At 50.6% G+C, this 22,720-nt stretch overlaps 1 protein-coding gene across 4 annotated transcripts in view; it reads right to left on the bottom strand.

Annotated features, from left to right (window-relative positions):
* TMEM63B (transmembrane protein 63B) overlaps positions 1-22,720 on the bottom strand; it is a 38,653-nt gene that overhangs the window by 2,809 nt on the left and 13,124 nt on the right. For 3 of the 4 annotated variants that reach the window (XM_052692088.1, XM_052692262.1, XM_052692001.1), the window contains 21 exons: positions 14,667-14,865; positions 14,021-14,100; positions 12,375-12,413; positions 8,738-8,828; positions 7,963-8,000; positions 7,103-7,245; positions 6,810-6,861; positions 6,403-6,511; positions 5,790-5,860; positions 5,187-5,267; positions 4,918-5,041; positions 4,516-4,649; positions 4,229-4,366; positions 3,830-3,983; positions 3,402-3,508; positions 2,496-2,582; positions 1,279-1,344; positions 990-1,152; positions 733-838; positions 467-634; positions 231-346 (listed from right to left, as the gene is read on the bottom strand). In XM_052692088.1, the coding sequence (XP_052548048.1) occupies positions 231-346; positions 467-634; positions 733-838; positions 990-1,152; positions 1,279-1,344; positions 2,496-2,582; positions 3,402-3,508; positions 3,830-3,983; positions 4,229-4,366; positions 4,516-4,649; positions 4,918-5,041; positions 5,187-5,267; positions 5,790-5,860; positions 6,403-6,511; positions 6,810-6,861; positions 7,103-7,245; positions 7,963-8,000; positions 8,738-8,828; positions 12,375-12,413; positions 14,021-14,100; positions 14,667-14,843 (2,244 nt within the window). In that variant the 5' untranslated portion in view covers positions 14,844-14,865. Of the gene's footprint in view, positions 1-230; positions 347-466; positions 635-732; positions 839-989; positions 1,153-1,278; positions 1,345-2,495; positions 2,583-3,401; positions 3,509-3,829; positions 3,984-4,228; positions 4,367-4,515; positions 4,650-4,917; positions 5,042-5,186; positions 5,268-5,789; positions 5,861-6,402; positions 6,512-6,809; positions 6,862-7,102; positions 7,246-7,962; positions 8,001-8,737; positions 8,829-12,374; positions 12,414-14,020; positions 14,101-14,666; positions 14,866-22,720 lie in introns of those variants that run through there. The other variant, XM_052692173.1, reaches the window with a different exon arrangement.

Here is a 22,720-nt window from a genome sequence, read left to right as displayed (position 1 = left end):
TGAGACTGTCCCCAAATTCTCAGTGGGTATGGGAGCAGCATACACATGGCAACGATGGCATACAGCTCCAGACTGCTTTGGGAACTTTCCCCATGGAGCTAACACTCTGCCAAGGAACAGCCAGAGACATCCCCCCCACTGCCCTAAATCCCCCTATGTCACTGATTAGCTGTGCTCCCAAGGGAAGGTGCTCCCATACCCTTGAGCCCCTGCCCACCATCCCACCTCACCTTGTAGTTGTGAGCACTGAGGTATTTGAAGTGCCCAAAGCAGACATGACATAGGCAGATCACAATGGTGATCACAAGAACCACAAAAGTGAACATAGAAGTTGGGGCCAAGAACCCTGAGATGAAGAGAAATCAGTGTTAGGGTGCCAAAGCCTAAAGAGATGGTGTGGTGCTGCTAAGAGGCAGCAGCAGCCAGGGGAAATGCTCAGCTAGACACTTCCCAGCCTAGCACTTACCTGTACGCATAGTGGAGAAGAAGAGAAGCCAGAAGAGGCATAAGATGGGGGCTGCCACTACTTGGTTCACAGCACCGGAATGGATCTTCTTGTCCAGTTTGGCAGGCAGGTAGGCGTAGTACAGATTGTAGCGGTCCACCAGGTGCTTGAGCAGCATATACATGAGCCCTGAGGGAGAGGTGTCAGAAAAGGGCATTGACCTTTCTCCCAGTGCCTCCAGACAAGAGGAAATACTTCCCGTGCAGAGGCAAAGGGCTGTCACTCACCAAAGGGGACAATGATGGGGCAGGTGATGCTGTAGGTCATGACCACAGTGAATACACACATCATCCACGCGTAAGCGGCCCCAAACTGGAACTCGTAGGCCTGGTGCTGCAGGGGAGAGCAGAGACCTGCATGTTTTTTTTACCCTGAGCAGGGTATAAGACACCCAGCACTTGGCAAGCCCCAGAATGCACAGCCCCCACCGCAGCACCCTCAGCCCTGGCTGCAGGCCATTACCCTCCCCAGCACCACCACTTACTCGCTTGACGTTTCTCCGTTCAGCGGCTGAGCGGGCCAGGCAAAGGCGAATCATGTACATGAGCAAGCCGGGGATGCGCAGCAGGTCCATGGCATTCCCAATGAAAGCAGAGGCGATGACGTAGTTGACAAAGAAGGCCCCGTTGTCTGGCAGGAACACGCACCTGGGAAGTGGCGATGAGAGCAGACTGCAGGAGATGCTCCCGCAGCACGGAAGGGACCGAGACCTGGGTACCACCTTTGGATGCTCCCCCACCACTAACAAGGGCTTTCTTCCCTGCTCCACTTACTCAAATCGCACTGCAGCTTCCGCAAGGAATTTTTTGTCAAATAGCCAGCGGAAAAACACATCCAAGCTGCAGGGAAGGGGGGTGAGAAGAAAAGAACAGTCAGAAGCAGCTTACACAGACATAGACATGCAAATATGTGGAAACTGCTCTAAAAAAACCCCAAGCTCTGATCATAGACCTTATTGTTTCTTCTTGGGATATGCCATTGGCAGTTATGTAAATCAGACACTGGGAAAAACAGTACCCTTAAAGGGATCTAATGCTCTCCATTCTCATGCACGTTCTTCTCCTTTTGCCCTGATCCTATAACTATTTTCCTTTCCTTTGCTTGGGTGAAACAACCCTGCAAGAAACTGGTGACTGACTACAGGAGAAACTACTCAGGTACATCATAACCTCAAGAAGAGAGATACAAGAAAAAAAATAATCTCATTTCTCTCCAGTTCTACACTTTTATCTACACATAAAATTATGCAGTCTTCTGGCATCTCCAGAGTCATGATTCTGATGGACTATAGAGCTCCACACACAGCAGTGGGATGGATTCTGTCCTCAGAGAGAAGCGTAACATGCTTGTTGGTGTACAGCTGAAATGCAACCTTCTGAGAGCATTCACCTGCTTAAGTCACAAAGTCATAAGCAACAGGACATTTTAAATCTGACTGGGAAACCTTACTGTAGTCACCCTTAAGATGGAGGGTCATTATTCTGCCTCTGTTAAAAGACCTGCCTATCCCCTATCGGAACTGGTCGATTTAGCCACTGAGGAGTTGTATCCTGAATTTATGGGCTATAGATTTCCCATCCTACAATACATAAAGAAGCTCCTATCAGAGTAAACCCTCCCATCAACCCTGCTTCTACCTCCCAGATTTTCTCTCCCTCTCTCTCTTTCTCTCTCTCTGTTTTGTCCTTGTTCAGTGCTGAGGCTATGCTGATGTCTGGCAGCTGATGTCCCACAGGGCATTTCAATAGCCTCTACCGGAAGATTTGGGGCTCACATCCAGCAGGATTAGCATTCCTGCAGCCTACAAATAGGAAGACCACCCAGCCAAGCAGTACAGCCCACTCGCTTCTGGCTGAAGTGGGGGAATTTGCTAGCTTTATATAGAAATAAGGAGAGCAAGGAAGTACTGCAGGAGAATCACTGGAGGTGCAACTCATCCACCACCTCACTCCAGGTCTCTGTACTTTCTTGCCCTCCCATCCACACTTACCTGCTCAGGCCCAGTGAGGGCAGCAGCAAGACCATGAAGATGAGGAACGTGTAACACTTGTGCATGGTGGTCCTGTTCTCTCCAGATCTGGGGGCAGAGAGAAAGCTGTTAACACTGTCACCTCACCAGCACAGGGTGCCCCCACATAGCAGAGACTGGGAGCTCCATGTGTGTGCCTTGCCTGGCCACAGGGAGGAGGCTATAACAGGGGGCTGACAGGGGCAACAGCAAGAGAAAGCAGAAGGCAGGTGAAAAGGCAGGATAATTTTTTTTTTTTTGGGGGGGGGGAGGGAGGGGGGAGTAGAGAAAATAAGCTACCTTCAGTAATCTGCAGCTGCCAGAAATGCCAGCTGAAAGAGTTCATGTTTTAACACATGGTGGGGCCTGGAAGCTCAGAGAAGGGTAATGCTGCCTAGCAGCCCTGCATCCCACCACACAAGTGGTGAGTGGTCTTGTGCTGTTTGTGAGGTATATGCACATTTGCCAGTGCTCTGCAAGTCAAATCCATTCACTACTGCCAGAAGCCATGGCAGCCAACACAATTTTTCCTTGGGAAAGTGATGACTTCCACATGAGTACAGGCACACCACACCTGCACACTCACCTTAGCCAAGACTTCCCTTGCTACTAGCATTTCTCAAAGGCATTGGCCCCAGCTCCTCCCACTTTTCCTGCAGAAGTATATGACTCTCTGCTCAGTATAAGCCCATGCTGAACCCCACCACCCAGCTAATGGCTGGCAGAGCTGTCCACAGCAGGCCCCAAGGTGACCAAAAGGTGCCACATGACACCACGCTTGGAGTGAAGACAGCAATCTAAGCAAGATGAGCTGGTCACAGCTTTGCATTAGTGAAAAGTATCAAGATGCCAGGCAACAAGCCAAGAACAGGCACTGGCTGTCCCTACCTGGTCCAGTGCGCTTCAAAAAAGGCAGAGTAATACACAATGGTGGGCAGCAGAGCTGAGAAGCACCACAGCAGCAGAGTCGGAAAGAACTGAGTGATGATGGGGTTCTGTGACAAGACAGAAGAGACTGTGTTACACACAGTGCAGCAGCTCTCATCACAGGTGCTGCATTTACTGATGCAGAGTTCCCACTGCCAGCTGCTATGACAATGCAGCCCAGCCCAGCCACTCTCAGTACCCCCATACTGGAGGGCCTGGGGGGCACATGACACTCAACCCTCTCCTGAACCACCTCTCCTCTGCTCTCAGGCTAACAGGACCTGGGTTATGCTGCCAGTTTCTCTTGCTACTCGCTCCCTTTCTGGGGCTTTTGTGCCTTGGGGTGGCTTCAGTGCTACCCATTGTGCAACCCTCCCCAAAGGCCTTACATTGAGGTACTCCACAGGCTTGGTGACATTGAACTTGTCCATAGTGGTGATGATGATCGCAGGGGTGGTGAGGAAAAAGAGGAGAATGAAGAGGACCACATTGATCACCAGGCAGCGGATCCACCAAATGAAGCCCCGGATGGAGAGATGTTCCCTGGGATGAGGAAAGAAAAAGGGAATCAAAAACAACCACACTAAAGATCATATTCACAATACAGCCAAGCCTGTGTGAACAGAGCTTTGGAAATGAAGTTAAGGCTTTCCCCCTCCAAAGTTGGATCAAATCTCTAGCTCAGCCAAGCTAGCCGTCAGCAAGACCACTACCCTCCGTTATCAGATTGTGAGGGTGCATTCTCTCTTTTTATCTCTACAGACCTGCTGAGCCCCACTTCTGCTCACCAGTAAATGTTTTGTGGGTCAGGGGCGTAACTGACAGTCCAGTTGGAAACGTGCAGAGATTCACTGCAGGAGGAGGCCCTGGGCTCCCCACGACATGCGCAGCCCTGGCACTTGCAAGCATTGAAGTCTTTGAGGATTCTGGAAAAGAAGAGAACAAGGGAGATGCTGCCACAGAGGGCCAGGGCAGGAACAAGCTGATGTGGATGTCTTGGGGCTGGGATTTCTGATTTAAAAGAGTTGTGAGATGCCACCGTCCTGGGAAGGACAGGATCTCTTGCAGTACTCACATGGCTGTGATAGTCTCATTATGAAACGTGACAAAGGCCATCCCCAGAGGCTTCTCATTCACCTTCTCCTTCTCCCGCTTGTAGTCATCTTTGAGTTTCTCCTCCAGTTTAGTGTAGTACTCAATGGCTTCCACCTGAGCAGAGGGACAGGCATCAGAGCACAGACCAGGGGACCTCACCCCTTCGAGCCATCACAGCGGGGAGACAGCAGGCATTCAAGACAACGTAGGCTAAGCTGTGGGGCAGCAGCTCCATGGCTGAGTGCCAGGAGAGCTATGATACACTCCTGGTCCCAGACTGGGTGGCCAGCAGGACCTAAGCATGCTGCAAGTCAGCGTGGGCAGCACAAGGACCCAGTGCCCACAGTACCCCTCTGCCCAGTGCCTCCAGCTCTCCTCACACCTCCTCACAGCCCCTGATGACACAGCAGCACAGGTGACCACAGGGCTTGGGGTTGATCATGGACGGGGTGTTCTCCTTGCTCTGCAGGTTGGTGAAGTAGATTCGTCCACGCTCAGCTTTCTTCCTGAAGCAGGAGAAGGGAAGAGAAATAAAGTTGTCTCAGAAAACCTCCATGGCACCAGACTTGAAGAAGCGGATGAGAAGAACTCACAACTCCAACTTCTGTGACTCCCCACCCCAGCCTTCTACCCCCAGCTATGGCTGGTTACCTCTCAGCATCGAGAAACATCAGCCGAGCCACATCATAGCAGGGACGTGCTTCCAGCACAGTGCAGTTGGCATAGGCCTCCCTGTGGATGGAAAATAGCTGCTTGTCATACATGGCATCAACTCCCTTCTCTATAGTGCTTCTAAACTACTACAGTTTTTACTCAGGTTCCAATGGAAGACGATGACTTCTTGTTTTGATTTTGGTTAAAAAGACAAATATACTCTTCTACAAAGAGCATGACTGACAGAGAAGTAACAGCACAGTATCCCGCTGTCACTGCTGGAGTGCTTCCTGCCTGCATCTCACTCCTATGAGCTTGACAGCTTTCTCATGATGTGCCCTATCCCACCATGTACCATGCTGACCCCCTATGGCTCTGCAAAAGACAGCTCAGCATGTCCCAACACACTGCACATTGAGATAAAAATTCACACAGGAAAATAGCAGCCAAGTGCCCAAAAAAAGAGCGCTCACCAATTTTAACCAGCTTCTGCCCCAGGATTTTCAACGTATTATTGCTGTTCCAAAAACATCAGCACCACCCCACTAAAAACATTCCTGTTACAGAGCAGCCTTTAATTAGGAAAATAGTGAGACTCACTCAAAATGCTTCTTGATCTTTTCTGGCTCAGCGTATTTTGAAATCCCATTGATGAAGAGAGTTCGCTTCACCTGAAAGGAAGAAAGTGAAGATAGGTGTGGATGGTGTAAAAGATCAGACCGAAGGAAAAAAAAGTTGAAAAAACAATAAGACTCAAGGCCTGAGTTAGCAATAGGAGGGCATCCCAGACACTTTGGGGAGGTTTGCTCCCTATCTCCTATGCTTCTACTAGCTGTTAGCACTCCACATGTGATGTGCTGCAGATTGACAGGATAGGGGCTCACACTGCAACTGCCTGAACAGAAACAATGGTGTTCAGAAGTAAGCAAAGCAAAGGCAGTTAAGGTACAGCCCCAAATCCATAGAGCAGCTGGAGCAACTCTTTAAACATGAGTCCCTCCACACACGTTCACCCAGCTCAGACCTCTCTCACTTCACCAGGTGGCATCAAGATTGGCTGCTCCAGAGGAGATCTACCTGTGGCCAGGCAGAACAAAGGAGACAAATCACAACAGCCCCAGACTGCTATGGAAAGGGCCCCTCTCCTGGGCCACCCAACTTGACAGGAAGCCATGAAAAGCTGTGCCTGGGGCAGTGCTCAGACCCCACTCACCAAGTCGTCCTCTTTGTAGCGCATCTTGGAGGTGTGCCGGCGCATGCTGTACACTGTCAGCAGCAGGTACAGGAAGGCAAAAGATGTGTGCAGCCACAGCAGGTTATTCCTGACACAAGAAAGGAGTGCTTAAAGCCAGCACGAGGTTGCCACTACAACTCAAAGAGATCTCTCAGGGACCCCTTCTCCAAAGGCTCTGGGGCCTTGAGCGGTGTAATTGGCACAGCATACACGTGCCCTGCCAACAACCTCCAGGACTTCAATATGGCAATAGGAGCAGGGCTATCAGCCTTTTTGCAGAGGGCAGAAACACAACCTTCAAGGAGGAAAGGCTCTGCAACAGGTAAGTATCTAGAAGATACATCTTGAGTGCCACAGTTATCCATCCCATTCCCATCCACACCTACCCAGAATTCAGGTTAGCGATCGTTGTCCTCCCAAAGCTGTATGCGTTGTTTTCTGGGGAGAAAGAAGCATATAACATTCAGTTATATTGATGGGCTGTGGCAGAGCTCCAGCGGGGCACGGTATAGCAGGAACCTCACCTGCAAAGCACCCCAAAAACCTAACCTCCCCAGGACAATCTTCTGGATACTCCATGCCCAAAGTGGGACACGAGTCAGGTTTATCTGTGTTACTCCCTGGAGGACTGAGGCCCTGGCACAGAAAGCAACTTTTCCACTTGGCTCCCTGCCCTCACCTAGCAGATCCCCTGAGAAGTTGACAGGCAACACGATGCCCACGGAGAGCACACCCACAGCCACCAGCAGCCCGATGATGTGCCTCTGGAAGGACAGGTAGTGTACTGCGTCACCTCCGCATTTGTCCCGGATCTCATCATCCCTGCCGGGGAAAGAAAGGCAATCAGGCAATCTTTTTTGCACTGGAGGGAATGCAGAAAAACACAGGGTGATGGCTGCCCATGCAGTTGGTTTGAATGTACACAGCACCCCTGGAACACACCCTGCAGAACTGCAGCCATGTCCTGGGCATTGACTCCAGCATCTGGCCATGAACCAGCTCAGGCAAAAGCCTATCTATGCAAAGCTTGCTGCAGCTCTGCTCCCCACAAGCTGCCTTCTGCCACTAGGAATGGGCAGCTGGGCCCACACACGCCCACACCTAACAATCATCCCTGCATGGCCTGATTCCAGAAATGCTTAAGAAACTGCTCCCGAGTGCCATCCAGCTGGCAGCATCTCCCTGCCTCCTGCAGTCCATCCTTCATGCCAGAAACCTTCTTTACACAACAGTGCCCCTAGCAGGAACCATAGGGAAGGGAGCACTTCTGCAGTGTTTCTGAAATTGGACTGGGAATAGGGTAGATGTGGGTTGAGCCATCTCTGTCGCAAACTGGCTATGTGACCTTAGTTTTGGCTCTGGCACAATTTGTATCATCCTTGCCTTTGCTTGTCCCCTCCATACAGCCTTCTGCAGCCCCTTCTCTGAAGTGCAAAAAAGGACAGTGACTTCACACTGCTATACTGGGTTGTTGTCCCAGTACTCCACACTGCCCTTCTTCCTCACACAGTCCCCCTCTGCATATCCTGGGGCACTTACTTTATTCTGAAGATGGCTGTTAACCAGGAGCAGAAACCCTGTGTGGAAAAAGAAGACAGAAAGGTCTCACGTCACTGTATGCTCCCCTATTCCTGCTCCATCCTCCAAAGGCTTGGGAGAGCAGGCTGGTATCCCTGAACCCACACAGATATGACTGAGGGCAAGGAGCCCAGATCACAAGCAGCTACCAAAATGTGCAAAGCTGCAGAAAGGCCTAGGTGGAGGAGGTGACAATGCTACTACATAGGGCACAACTCTGCCACATGGCTGTCCCCCACCAGCAGGTAGCTTGGCCTTTCCAGGAAGCACAGGGCTCCTGGTTAGCCTAAGAGCTCTCAACAGCTAAGGGACGTCCAAAAAATTAATCACACAGTGGTACTGCAACTGCCATCCTGGACAATAGCTCTGTAGGGACTTGAAGAACAGAGCATGCCAAGTCAGTGCTTCTCAAAGCACATCCAGTGGAGGCATATGTCCTGGGAAACCTCACGCGCTACTCAGCTGCACTTTAGAGAGGACTGCAGGAGTAGACTGCTCACAGAAAGGACACTCATCAAACCAAGTAGATGTACAGCTACCGGTTTAAAAGCATGATCAGAAGCCAAGCAGTACTATGTTGCCTTGGGCTCTGTACCATACGGGTCAGACTATAAAGTGTGGGACTTAAGGCTCTAGAATGGGCAGGCAGAGCTACTTCTGAAGAGCACTTGGTTCTCACAAGCTGTGGCCTCCCAGCTGCCCACAGACAAGGAATTTGCCTCTTGCAGCTACTCACATTGTCCCTCTGGTCAAAGTCCACAGAGCTGGAGACGGAGGTGAGGCGCTCGTAGCGGTCGTGGTTGTCAGAGTGCAGAGCGGAGGCTACGCTAAAATGACAAATGTTGAGGGAGAAAGTTAAAAGGTGAGAGGAGGCAGCTCAGCCAGGAACCAAGAGCACCCAGGCCAGCAGTTAATTCAGGTCAGTTTGCCCCAGGTGAGACGGAGACAAGACAGCCTCAAAGAGCAGAAGGCAGCAGTAAGCAGAGACCCCTCCTTGGGCAACGCTGCACAGACAGCACCCAGAGCCTGCTCCCAAGCATGGGGCTGGGCTCTGGCAGCCTCCAGGGGCTTATGGATGCTGCACCCTCTGTGCCCCTTCTCTGAAGGGCACATAAGCCCTTCAAGGAAGAGCTGGCAGCAGCTGCCACAGAGGAGTGATCGAGTCTCTTTAGTGCAGAGCTTAAAGAAGAAAGAGGATGTGTGAAGGAGACAGTGCTACAAGTGGGGTGCTCACCTGAGGGCTCCTGTTTTCCCTTTTGCACCACATCTACAGAGATGAGTGCAGAGGTGAGCATCAAAGGTACCAAGAAGCATAAAGCAGCTCCCAGGCTACCGGGGAGAGAGCTCTGGAGAGGCCCTGGCAGCATCTTCTTGACCCTGGGGCACCCCTACCTACACAGTTCTGCAGACTTTAGCTGCCTCAGGGAAGAGGATAGAAGCCTGGTGGACCCATATCACCATTATACCAGTGCCTCAGTGAGAGGAGACCCAGGGAAAGAAAGACACTACTGGCATGGTCACACTGCGTGCTGACTGAAGCCAGGCTGAGCCCAGCTGCTCGCTCATGGCTGGGTCTCCTGTCTGCCTGGGAATCCCTAGAAAAGGGGCAGGGAAGCAAATGGGAACAAATGGCTGTAGGCTGGAAGATGAGAAGCAAATATCCCTGACTGCTGCACTCCAGACACAGGCAGGGACCTCAATGAAGAAGTGGCAGCGCTAGCATCCAAGGCAGATAATAGTTCCCAAAATGAATGGAGGTGATGAGTAGGCTGGCAAAGAAGATAAAATGAATGGTCCAGATATCTAAATTAAATAGCACTTGTAAGATGTCATCAGGCTGGGACCTTGGAAGTACGAGATATGGCTAGAATTAAAGCAAACACTAAAAACAGTCTCTCTGTAACCACTACAGGTGAAAGAAGAATCAGATGAACAAGAACCAACAGAAGAAACAGATGAGAAACAGACTAGAGACAAGTGATGACACCCCAGAATGGCAAACAAGCTAAGACCTTTGTGACCCTGTTGAAGGGAAAAGGATGGTACACATGGCTTCCCTCAGAGCAGGGCAGCACCTGCTGACTTTCTAGCTGGAAACAACACCCAGAGGAGAACAGAGATTAGTGAAGGTCATAGAACTACAGGACAGAAGATTAGACAGTGGAACAAGGGCCTGCAACTGCACAGCCCCACACCTACACCCTGGACCCTCAGCTTTCTGAAATCCCAGAGGCTTTGCAACTGGATGAAGGGAGAGGGTGAATTTCTGCTGCCTGCAGCCCTGAGGAGACCCCAGCATGATGACACTGTGTGCTTCTGGCTCCTCAGTACTGGGAAAGTAGACAGTGGGGAAGCACTAGAGGGAATAACTGCAAAGGGTACCATTTGTTACATCAGACTAACAGCTCCATGCAGGATGGACCATACCTGAGAATGTACATGATCAGCAGTGCTGAGAAGACAGAGGGTGTCATGCCCTTCCAAGGCTTGGAGGATGGAGAGGGAGCTGCAGAGGAGTACCTGCATCTGAGAGAGCTGGAGGCTCTCTAAAGCCAAGCACTAACAAAGCGAGTGGAAAGAGGTGATGCTGCCCTCTTTCCTGAGAGGAGATTAATGTGGGACCCAAGAAGCCTTCTCCATGCCTGCTGCTAGAGAATAAAAGAGACCAGGTTTGAGGCACTGCCAACCCCAGGCTCGAGGAGCGGAAGGCTGCCAGGCAGCTGTGCAGACAGCTTGCTGTGGTGTGATGCATGAGCTCGCTGTGTGGATAGCAAGCCCTGCAGGACTTTCCATCACTACCCTTACACACGGAGGTGGGAATGGGCTGCCACCTCCTCTTGGCACAGACTGAGTCACTAAGAGAGCTGATGGCTACATCTGTTTGCTCTGGCAAATGTCAGGAGAAGGGTACTTGCTGGCTTCCAGACAAAGGGACACATTACAGAGGTTGTGCTCCTGCACGTTCAGTGACTGGCAGTGCCAGTCTGCATGAGTCCCTAACCCACTACATGCCACTGCAACTCTGCATGGAGGATAGCTCAATGGCAATCTGCTACCAGATTAAGAAAAGCACTGACCAGGATGAGGTTTTCCTCACTGAGATCCACAGGCTTTTAGAAACTTCTGTCTACCAAAACCAACACAGCTCAAGCACTGCGCTTGGAGGGCAGCAGAGAGATTCAGCAAGCCCAGATGAGTAATGGGAAGAGGAAGAAGCAGACCCCTGGAAAAAGAGAAACACTCATGAGGATAACAGATGGCCTCCACTAAAAAGCTGCTTCTGAGCCCCAGAGCATGACAGCTCTGCTACAGTGTGTTAGCATCCAAAAGCAGCCAGACATACAAAGCAGGGCCATCCACTAGTGGAGCACTAAGTGTGAGCAAGGCATTCCCTCTGTGCCATGTACCACAGCTACCACCAGTTTTGCTTTCACAGCCAAGACTGCTCTGCCCTTTGAAGCTAAGGAGCACAATAGGAAAACAGGAGGACTTCTCTGCCCTCTTGAGACAGTAGCAGGCCACTGCTTTGCAAGTGATGGAATGCTCAGTGCAGGCTCTGCTGGCACTCCTGGCTGACTATGCAGCATGTCACTCAGCATATTGGCAAGGCAATGGAATGGTTTTTACTTCGGTATAAAAGCAGCAAGAAAGAGAGAAGAACACAGAGGAAGGATCTGTGACAGTGCTCAGCTGTCCTCACTATGAGTACCCTGCAGATAAAGCCAGGTCAAGGTGTTAGAAGATGCTCTCAGCCATGCTGAGACAGGAAAGTCTCTTCCCACATGGGGAAGAGAGAAGGGACAAAGATGCTGCCTTGCTAAACACAATACCAGCCTGGAGTAGATGGTAAGGGAGAAGGGCCAATACTTGCTCTTGTCCTGGAAGCCTCACGAGGCTCAAGGCGAAAGAAAAGCCTAGTAATGACCTCTGTGCACCTGCCATGAGAACAGCCCTTGGGGCTCACCAGCATGAGGGATGAACAAGGAAAAGGCAGCTGCCCTCCTCTTAGGTGACTCAAGTATGCCTCAGGCTCGTGTTTCTTCCCCAATACTCACAGTGGGACAGCAGGACACAGGCAGGTACAGCAGGATGCATGATATGTCACTATCTGTCTCAACTAGCAGCTCCTAGGCACTGCTGCACACAGAGAGCGTTTAAGGGCTGAGTGGAAAACTACAGTGCACCCAGGTGTGGTAGGTGGCTGACACAAAGGGGTGGGGGAGAAGGGGAGAAAAGAGCACAAATCCATCAAGAGACACAAATCCAAGCCCTGAACTCCCGGCCACTTAGATTAGTTCACAAGCAAGAGAGAAAACTGCAAAAAGAAACAGAGAGACAGAGAGAATAAAAAAGACCCTGAAAAAACAACATACTATTCCCGCTCCTCTCGCTCCGTCTGCCATCGTCGGCGCCTGGGGGCACAGAAACAGAAAGGGAGAGGTTACAACCAGGGGAGCAGGCGCCAGGTCCCCTCCATCACAGGGCTCCATGTGGTCCTGAGGAATAGAAATCTGCTGGTGGTAAGGCTGGAGAAGGAGACCTTCCCTACAGAGCTCAGTGCTGCCCTGAGCCACTGCAACCTGCAGACTGCATGAGCCACCCACCTGCTCTCTGCTTCCTTTAACCAGCTTCTGTCCCTCTCCTCCCCATCCCAGGCAGCCAACGTGCATCTGTCCCAGGTCAAAAATTCCAGCCCCATAAAATGCTCAACCTGCCCCATGGATGAGCCAAGCAGTAGGAGCACACAAGGACAGACAGCTGCAGCAGCAGGAGCTCCTCCTGCAGATTCCAGACTAGCTGGCATTACTTGTACCAAACTTATCTGAACTGGTATTACCAAGGGGACCAAACAGGCCGGTGCTCAGCTCTATTCTAACCTTTTGGTGACATGAGCTATTGGAACTTATCAAGCAGAAGCAGCACCAACCACCAAAAGCTTTAAGGCACACTGCCTCCGGCATGTGACAAAGTACAACACACACACACAATAAACCACCTCTGGATACTGCATAGCACAGAGCAAGACTCTCTACACAACCCCTCCACCAAGGGGAGTTACTCGTTCAGCACTGGAAGAAATCAATTGTCCTTCCCACTGCTTACAGCAAAAACAGGAGCAACAAGGCATGCTTCTGGAAGGAATCTCAGACATCTGCCTTCAACGTAGGATTCCTATTACCAAAGGGCCCTGACTTTTGCTAGAAGACATGACTGGATGCATATCTCCTCGGCCATCCTTGCTCTGTCCCTCCAGAGCAGTTTGTGCAGCCTTCTCCTATTGCACTCTGCTCTCAGGCTCATCACAGGTCTTGTAAAGCAGAGCAGGGGAGCAGTGAGTGGTAGTTCTGTCACTCTGCCTTCTGCAAAGAACAGCTGGTGACCCAACACTTTCATCAGCCGAGAGAAAACGAGCTGCATGGGATGAACTCAGCATTTGCACTCACTATTCAAGCTCCACTACTGCCTGGGCAGATCCCTGCTCCAGCCTCACGTCATATGCTCACCTTGCCAGCCAGGCATGCCAGCCATCCCTGTTACTGCCTATCCTGCTTCAGCTTTATGAGCAAGTCTGGCATCTAGAAGCAGCAGGCTGCATTTTTAAGTGCCCTTCACAAGAACTACATCCTGCAAAGCTACCTCCAGAGGTTTAAAAGACTTCAGCGTGGCAGCCCCTGCCCCTTCTGTGACCTTTTTTCCCCCTCCTCCCTCACCTCTGCCTGCTGTTCCTCAGGTCATTTCAGCCCCTGTGCAGCTCTGTCAGCACAGGGACCAAAGGTGACATTGTAGCTTTAGTTCCTGGAGCCAGCAGAGACTGCTCCCTGCACTGGTAGGAGGATGCTGTAACAAAAAAAGCTGGTAAGCACGGACTTTCCCTGTTTGTGGAGCTCGGGGGATACAACTGGCATGCCTTCCTCTCTTCTCCATCTGCCTCTGGCACACACAAGGGGATTCATCCCTTCTGCAAGGAAAGGCACTGCTTGTGCTTTTTTTTTTCCCCCTGTCTCTCTGCCACACTTACCTGTCAGCATCAGTCACCAGGGCCAGGCGTCCATAGTCCCAAGCAACTTTACGCAAAATTGAGAAGACAAACAACAATGCCTGAAAGAGAGCAGAGAAACAGCTGTCTGCTTGCAGAACCACAGGAACTGGGGGCAGGAGGGGAGAGGACTGCTCAGCTGTCAGCACAACTGAGGCCACAGGACAGCAAAAGTCCTCAGAGCTGAAAAATCAGTCTGTCTAGGTGGTTAGAGGCAGACTGAGGTCCAGGATGCAACACACAACAGCCAAGTTAGTCATAGGATCAAAAAGTCCTTGTGACCCAAGGAGATAAGGTCCATGGTCCCACAGTTGCCAAGGACCAAGCAAAACCTTTGGGTAGGTAAGTCTGTGGGGACTCAGCATCACAAGGAGGAATTTTGGGACATGGGACTAACCTAACGTGACCTGCGTCCTTACAGAAAATTGGCAACACCATTCCACAATACTCAATGCAGTGGTGCTAGAATTAAGGCCTAGAGCGGTTAAGGGACACAATCGAGGCCACAAAATCTGCTAGCAATAAAGTCAGGAATGGAATTTGGGATTCTCAGTTCAGACCAGATCATAGTTATCCCTTCATGACTAATTAGCAAGGAAGGTGCCAAAGCAGCCATAGGCAAACTTACAAGAAAGCACATGAAATCAAGGGCTAGGACAGTGGGCACCCCGCCGAAAGGCAGCCCCTGCAGCACTGTGCTGCGGATGCGGGCACTGTAGCAGTAGTCCTTGGTGCTGTTGCTGCATGTGGAGGTTTTGCAGGTGGCCCCTGCTGAGCCCAGGGTGGCGATCACGTAGGGAAGCATCTCTACAGCTTCATCGTCTTCCCTGGGAAATAGAGAGAAAGGCCTGGTTAGCACACACCACCCGGTTAACAATGTCGTCCCATGAGAGTTGGGACCACTCTCAGCCACTATCTTTGGTTCTCCTGTTGCCATAGGTGCTCTCTGAGAACCAGTGCCCAAGAACAGGGTCATGAAAAGAAACCTGGAGAGCTTTCAGGAATGCTAGAAGAGCTCATGGGGTCTTTGGCGAGCTGCTCCCACCAGGCACAACCCCAGAGTGTCCCCATCTGCTCCTGACTATCACATCATTCAGGACCCACAGATTACCCTCCTCTTCCCAAAGGTGCAGTGTCTCAGCACCTTCCTCTTGGCAGGGAAGGCATTTAGCTACAGGAAAGAGCGAACGTGTGAGGTGGCATTAAGTCACGTCTGGATGATGGAAACAAACTGCTACGGGACAGTTGCTGCATCACGATCCACAATTTCCTCTGTCTGGCTGCATGCCATTAGCTGTATTGGGCTGAATCATCGCTCACAGCTCACTGCATGCCTCAGCTCCCAGGGCCCTACCAAAAAATGCTCCCACCCCTGCCTGTTTTCTTTCCTCCGACTCGGAAGTATTATGCAGAGGGCAGAGAGGAAACTCAGGATCTACTGTTTAGCTGACCACATTTTTCCCCCTCTCTCCCCCCCAGTGCCCTCCCCAAAATGCTAGAATTGTACAAGAGCCAGCACAGTGCTATCACTGGAGATGGACAGATTTTTTCTTCAGAGCAGTTCAATGGGCATTGCAAAGTGGACCACATTACGATGACCAAGAGTGAATCGAGCACAACTGGGATGCTCTGGAAGGGAGAGATCAGCAGAAACACGATCACTCTATGGATCAGTGGGGATGAAACCCCATGAAACCCCATCAGCTGTGGAAGGACTGTACCTATTCCAGAGGGTTATTTGTCCCAAGCACCAACAAGCCATCCTGCTGTCTTACGCTAGCCTGCTGTTGCAGCATGGCTGACATCATCTGCCCTGCCCTCCTAATGCCACAGGAGATGGTGACATTTGCAGAGAGAGGCCACAAGGTGCATCCTGGCAATCTCCTGCCTCGCTGCAGTGATTTATCAGTGTCACAACACGGCACTGGCTGGTTAATGACCGCCACACAGCTCACTGCAGTGCTCAGAGAGCCCAGATCAGCTCAGCTGGGTGGACATATCACAACAAGCAAAACCCCCCTGCACATAGGCACTGAAGGACATCGACCCCACAGGAAAAGCCACTGAGCAGTCCTTTAAGAGATTCACAGGCAAAGAGCTGGAGTGAGGCTGCCAGGAACTGCAAAAGAGAACGGAAAAACAGCAGGAAGCCAAGCCATGAGGTCGCAGCTGGCAACTAGCTGGGGTCTGGCCAGCAGGATTCACCCCAGCTGAACCAGAAGGGACTTGGGAGTGGGGAACACGCGACAGCAGCTGGCAGGAAGAGAAGGGACAGCAAGGGACACAGGGGGCTGCCACCAATAACTCCACCAAGCTGCCTTCTTGACAGCATCATCACCAGGCCAGGACTTGTCACAGGGAAATCGCGTGCTTGTGAGCAGAAAAGGCTATGCCCCTCTGAAGTATCAGAAGTACCAGTATAAAGGGCTCACTGCAAAAAGAAATGCTGCCAATTCCTCTTTTGGAGAATTGAAAGCTTTTAGGTCTTAAAGGGTGCAGCAACAAGCTCCAGATATTAGCATTTTTGAGTGAAAGATGGTACTATCCCACTGCAAGTCCCCTCCTCGTGTTAGCGCAAAGGCACAGAACAAAAGCCATTGCTGTCTCTAGGTCTCCTCCTATGCTACCCACAACAAAGCTCCTCCCCACCCACTTCCCATGGCTCAACGTTCCTCCAGCCCCAATCCCACTCACCATACACCTCTAAACACTGCCCACTCTCTTCTCACCCTAAAGAAACATAAGTTCATAAAAGTTCATAAAACACCCTGGATGTGGGAGATGACCTTGACTTCCAGAGCAGCATTCTGATGCTCTCAGCATCTCTTACAAAATTCCTCATGCATCCAACTGTGATTTATTTCTCTAACTGCATCCATAAACCTTGAGGAAAAGCATCTCTATAAATGGTTGGCACACACCACAGCCCTGAGTAGCTGCAATAGTTCAGAGACCAGTCTCTGGATGTCCCAGGACAAAACATTTCTTACAATACACTGGGCTTCACATTTCTCAGCAGTGGTTTTCTCCTTCCTTCACACCACTCTGCATCTTGTCACTCAGGAGTTGTTTCATCTTGATAAAGCTGAACATCTGTGGGATACCTGCAGATTTCATATACCCTGTTTACACATTTTTTTGGGGTCACTAACAACACTAACCTCATCTTCCTGCTTTGTCACATTGCAAACTGCTCATCTGCTTCTGTCCTAGGCTTCTGGACCCTTGGCCAGTTTTTGATTCAGAACGTTACACCTCCTCCAATGGAGGGCTCTGTTTGCTGCCTTTCATGGGTAATTTCGGAGGTTTTTTAAAGCATCCAAGCAAATTACAGAACCTGGCTGAGAATTACCTATCAACTATTATTGCAATGAAATACTGAAAGACTCACAACAGATTAGGAAAGTATGATTTTCTGCAGAGACCAAACCATGCACCTAATTCCTGAATATTTTACAGCCTCATTTCCTCCCTTCTGAAAGAAATGAGGCTCATTTGCTCCCACTGTCCGTGACTCTAACATTATTTATATAAGACATTACACATTCAAGACAAACTTAATCGTGTGGGTAATGTAAGCCACATTTCAGAGAAACAGGTAGCAAAGATGGACTTTTTTTTTTTCCCCCCTAAGTCCTAGAGAATGGGCTGGAAGAGACCAGAAATGAACCCTCCTAATCTAAACTGGCCCAGTACCTTGGCCAGAACATCCTGTGGTAGAAAAACTGAGGCATACACCCAAGACTTACACTGCTTTTAAGCTTAAAGGGATGCCTGGAACATCTCTTTCCACTGGCACCTTTCTTGCTGCCATTTTGGGGTGACATTACAGCACCCCATCATAAATGCTTCTTAGTCTCCCCTTCTTCAGAGGATGCTACCCTTAGATGCAGAGGACATTAGTGGTTAAATGAGTAGGCTGAATCTTGAAAGAGGCAAAGGTCAGTTGAAGCCCACCTTGGCACGGTCCTGACGACACTGACCTCTCCGGAGGTCATCCCTCTGTGCCCATCCTTAATGCTCCACCCCAACCCTCAGGCAGGGAAGTACTGCGAGGGCTGGGGTGCTGAAGGCCAGCTGCAGAGCCTGACCTTCTCCTGTGCACAAGCAGCACTGCCCACTGCAGCACAGTCAGCAGGACATCAGATGAGGCCCCATTCAACCCTACAGCCTTCCCCTTCTGCCCGATACGTTTAATGCTGACTTCCCCAGATCTGCAAGGCTAGCATAGAAAGCCTTGCCAAAGGCATTTTTGCCTCGCATTCAGCAATATGCACACCCATTCTCTTTCCTCCACGCAGCAGGAAAGAGAGGAAGGAACAGAAGTCCCCCTGCCTCCCTCATCCCCTGCTACATGCAGAGCTGCAGGAGAGGACTTGTCAGTACACTGAGCAGCCTCCTGCAGCCAGGCAGGACACTCACTGGGGACCTGCTGCCCCACAGAAAAGAGCAGAGCTGCAGGGCAGAGGCATGGATGTGGGCGAGCTCTACCAACCGCGCCACTGATGTCAGCCAGACGCAAGGAGGTGGCCTGAGAAACGCTTGCAAGGAAATATAAATCAATACAGCGTATGCCCGCGCATGCAGCCAGAAAGACGTAAGCGCCAGTGACATCTGTTTGTTCCCTCACCGGTAAATTTTAATAGCCCTGTTGGTAATTAGAGGAGCGAGACTGTTCTGGCAGAGCTGTACCTGTTTATGGTGACAAGACAACCTCCTAATAGGCTGGGGCATGGAGATAGGCAGCTGGGCACCTGCAGCTCCAAAGGCAGGGCACTGCAGATTCAGATATACAGAGATGAGGGCAGAGACCTGTTCAGCTTCCAGTGGACGCACCAAGTGGCCTCACAAGGGCAGGGAAGGCAGAGCAGCAGAGAGAAAGAGCAGATAGCTTTCGGCTGCAGGGAAGTGCTCTGCCTCCTCAGTCAACACACAACTCTCTGCACGCTTCACCTTCTGTGTAAGCTGGCCAAGCAGCCTCCCATCAGCTGCCGGGCCTCCAAAGCTTTCATCTGGCAGGCTTCGCTTCTTCAGAGGAAAATCCAGGTCAATGCAAAAGCCCTGGGTACAAATTTCTTCCAGCTGGCTCTGCATCAGGCCTCAAATATCTACTAGCAAAGGGCATCATATCTTTCTTCTGTCTATCAGCACCAACCACCAACTAGTAGGTCACAGTCATGACCAGCTCCTGGCTCCATGCTGCTCTGCAGCTGCCTGCATGCCGTCAGTGGTGTACGTCCCGCTGCTCAGCAAGCCCTGGTCTGCAGCCAGAACAGTTGTAAGCATTGCTGGTCACACCAGTGGCTCACTGTACTGGGAGGGTGCTAGGCAGGGATGGACAGAGACTGTGGCAGCAGGAAGGCTTTGCATTCATGAGAAATCTAAGCCTAATGTTCTCCTAGAGGCTGAGACCCTACAGCTTCCTGCACCAGCTAGAGGGTGATCCTGAAGGGACACAGATGCTTTAGAGGTTCCTACTTCTTTCCTGGGGCCCAGTACTGTGCTGCTCCTTTGTATAAAAAAAATTCAGTAGGCTAGACCATCAGCATTAGAGTTATCTTCAACCAAACCACCCTCTTTCCACAATCTCACCTGGACAGCCCTCCACTGACTAGGAGGCTGCATAACTCCTTTCCTGCAGGCTATTTTCTCACCCATGACTCTGAGTACAACTTCCATGAAGTTCAAGGAACCCATCCATCTCACAACTCTGGCCCTTTCAAGATGTTCTCTTAGCCTCTGTGTTTTGCTCCCACACCATATCTCACTGCCATCCCACCAGAGTTTTCACACCCCTTTGGGCTGTGCCCTGGTGCTCTCAGCACAGTTGTCTTCATCCAACAAGGAACCAATCAATGCAGACAGAGCATCAGGCACTTCTGGACTGCTCATGAGAAGCCTCCAGCTTCATCCCATTTGCTTCCTGATGTCGTTGCAATCTGCAGTCGGCCTCCTGACACATTACAAGTCTCCGTTTGCAGGATCCACCCACATGCCCCATTCTAGTCCATGCCAAGGGCCCATCTCTCCCTCTGCCACTGGGACAGAGCCCACACCAGCCACCACATCTCCACACGCAACCTAGCAATTGCTCTCAGCCTGTGCACAGTGCCATGGCCAATCTGATTCGTATTACATTTTGAGCATTAGATTTCATGAGTCACCAAATCAAACACTTTAGTTCCAAATATATCTACCTGTCATTTCCCCTTCAAGCTCCCCGGCTGTAAATCTATCAGAAGGAACCCAAGTTTGCCTGCCAGCACATACTTTATAAACAAATACTGCTTACTGTTTGGCCTCCCTTGCTTCCTGCAAGCACATGCTGACAGTGGTACAGCAAACACAACATAAACATTTAGTGGGCAAGACCGATGTGGTGCTGGACTTCACGCTGTATGTTTTGTGGAGCTGTGGCCACATAGTTACAAAGCCCTGGCTGGGAACTCCTGGCACTGTGATTATACACATGAGACCCAGAAAACAGCGCTTTGGGTGGCTTCCTCTCCTACCACCCAGCATCCCCACAGCAGCAACTCCACCCATTCCCAATGGATGTTTGCTAAAGCCAAGGATGGAGACTCCAGCATCTCCTTATACTACCAGTTTTCAGCTTCTGGTGTATGGATCTCAGCAGCACATTGGTAGTTCCACTGGGGTTGCCTTCTGGGTCACCTCTTGAATATGTCTTGTCAGCACTTACACTACTGCTCAAGGTCTGCCTGCAAAGGTTCAAATGGCCTGCTCCAGGTGGGCTGTGCCAAAATACATTCTTTAGGTGAGAACAACTACTTATAGAGAATCTTCACTGCACGAGTATCACTTTGGCTTTTGAGCACTGCTGAGCAGAACTGTTCAGGCACATCACATCTGGCTTGGCTCAAACACTGACCAATCTCCCCCCTGGTCCCTAACATGCTCTGGATTTCAACACATTACCCTCAATTTAAGTGGCCAAAAGCTATCCTGTCAGTTTCGCACAGGTACACATTTTTAGAAGCCCTACATCTCTTCCAGCTCTCATCCCCTTTGTTTATCAACAAACTCTCCTCACCTTGGAGCTTCTTTTTTTTTAATCTCTAACATTAATCCTCTCGTGCATAGGGGAGTATTAACACGTTTGCCTTCCCTCACATCCCATATCTGTCCTTTATCAGGCTTTGCAGGTTGGGCATTCTTATCCACACCCAGCTTTTCTTCCTGAATGCAGAATCTCTCTGTCACAGAACCAGGTTTCTGAGCTAGTTTCTCAAGGTCACATTGACTGTTTCCTCCTCCTCACTTCTGCATGACAAGAATCTTTACTTTTTTTTTTTGCAGCAGAGCTCAAAATACACAGGAATTTCATCAGCTGGGCACATTTACAAGCCCTTACCTACAAAGCACGATTAGCACTTCCCACTAAGGAAACCCTTAGTGATGTACATAACCAAGAGATGGCAAGCAACATCTCAGTTGTCAAAGCTGCCTTCCCCCGGGGACCAGCATGATACCCTGCTGCATCAGCCCTGAGAGCATCCCTGCTCCCTAGTCTGCAAGTTGCTCGCTTGGAGGTTATTGGGGTAAGTTCCTTTCAGTCCTCCCTCTGCAAGCATTTGAAAACATGACACTGAACAGGCACAGAACTGAGGCAGTTCTCTCGGATGGTACTGCAGAAAAGCCCCATCCTCGTGCATTGAGTAGCTGGTCCACAGAGATCCAAGAAAATTGAAACTCTGCATCAATTCAGGAACCATAGCAGAAGGGTGCATGTAGGCTGCTCAAAGCAACATCCCTGGAAACACTTGGCAGCACTGACAAAAACCCTTCTTTGTTTGGTACTAATGGGAACGTGCCATCTCTCAACCAGCAGGAAACACATGGGAAGAGAAACCAAGAAGCCTAAAGGGAAATCCCTTTCCTTGTGAACACAGCAGGGCTAACATCTGTAAGGGCAAGAAGCCAGAATGCCACATGAGCTGCTGCAGCAGGCACAAATTCTCCAGGCTGGCAGAAATATCTACTCCAAGTTCTGCCACCTGCACCCTTCTGACAACAAGCAAGGCTGATCCTTTTGTATGGTCCTTACAGAGACCACTGCTCCCAACACTGGCAGGTTGGGGACAATCTCACCTTTCCTTCACCTTCTTTACTGCACTGCTAGAGTAGCGCTTGTGTAGCAGGGTTGGTTACAAAGAATCCACAGCACAGGGAAGCCACAGGGGCCAACGCAACCACAGCCGCACAGCAAGGAGAGTTGAGCTCTCATTCTGACCACAGGCTGAGAACGGATTCAGTATCCAGAGCAAAAGGAGGAAAGAAGTCAATAGTTCCTCAACAACAGCCAACATCAGCAAAGGCTTGAAGGACCTTCACAGCAAGAAGACTGGATGCAGCCAGCAAGCCAGGACAGCTAGGGAAGAACATCTAGGAACCAGCAACCTGCATCTACTGGGGAAAGAACAACAGGAGCTAGAGCTTCAGCAACAGCAGTACAGAGAGACTGCACACACAGCTGACACAGCATCCGGTAGAACCACAAGCAGCAGGGTGACCTCGGCCATGACAGCACCCAACTTAGAAAACTGTGATGCTGAAAAAACAGAGGCTTTAAGGCACATCATTCAACCCCCCCCAAAGCACCAGTCCTAGTAGCTATTTCTTCCAATAGTGAAGACAAGTAAGTTGCCCAGCCTGTGAGAG

Source organism: Tympanuchus pallidicinctus, unplaced genomic scaffold (assembly GCF_026119805.1).
Source record: "Tympanuchus pallidicinctus isolate F22 unplaced genomic scaffold, pur_lepc_1.0 scaffold1, whole genome shotgun sequence".
Classification (NCBI taxonomy): domain Eukaryota; kingdom Metazoa; phylum Chordata; class Aves; order Galliformes; family Phasianidae; genus Tympanuchus; species Tympanuchus pallidicinctus.
This window is presented reverse-complemented; position numbering and strand designations above follow the sequence as displayed.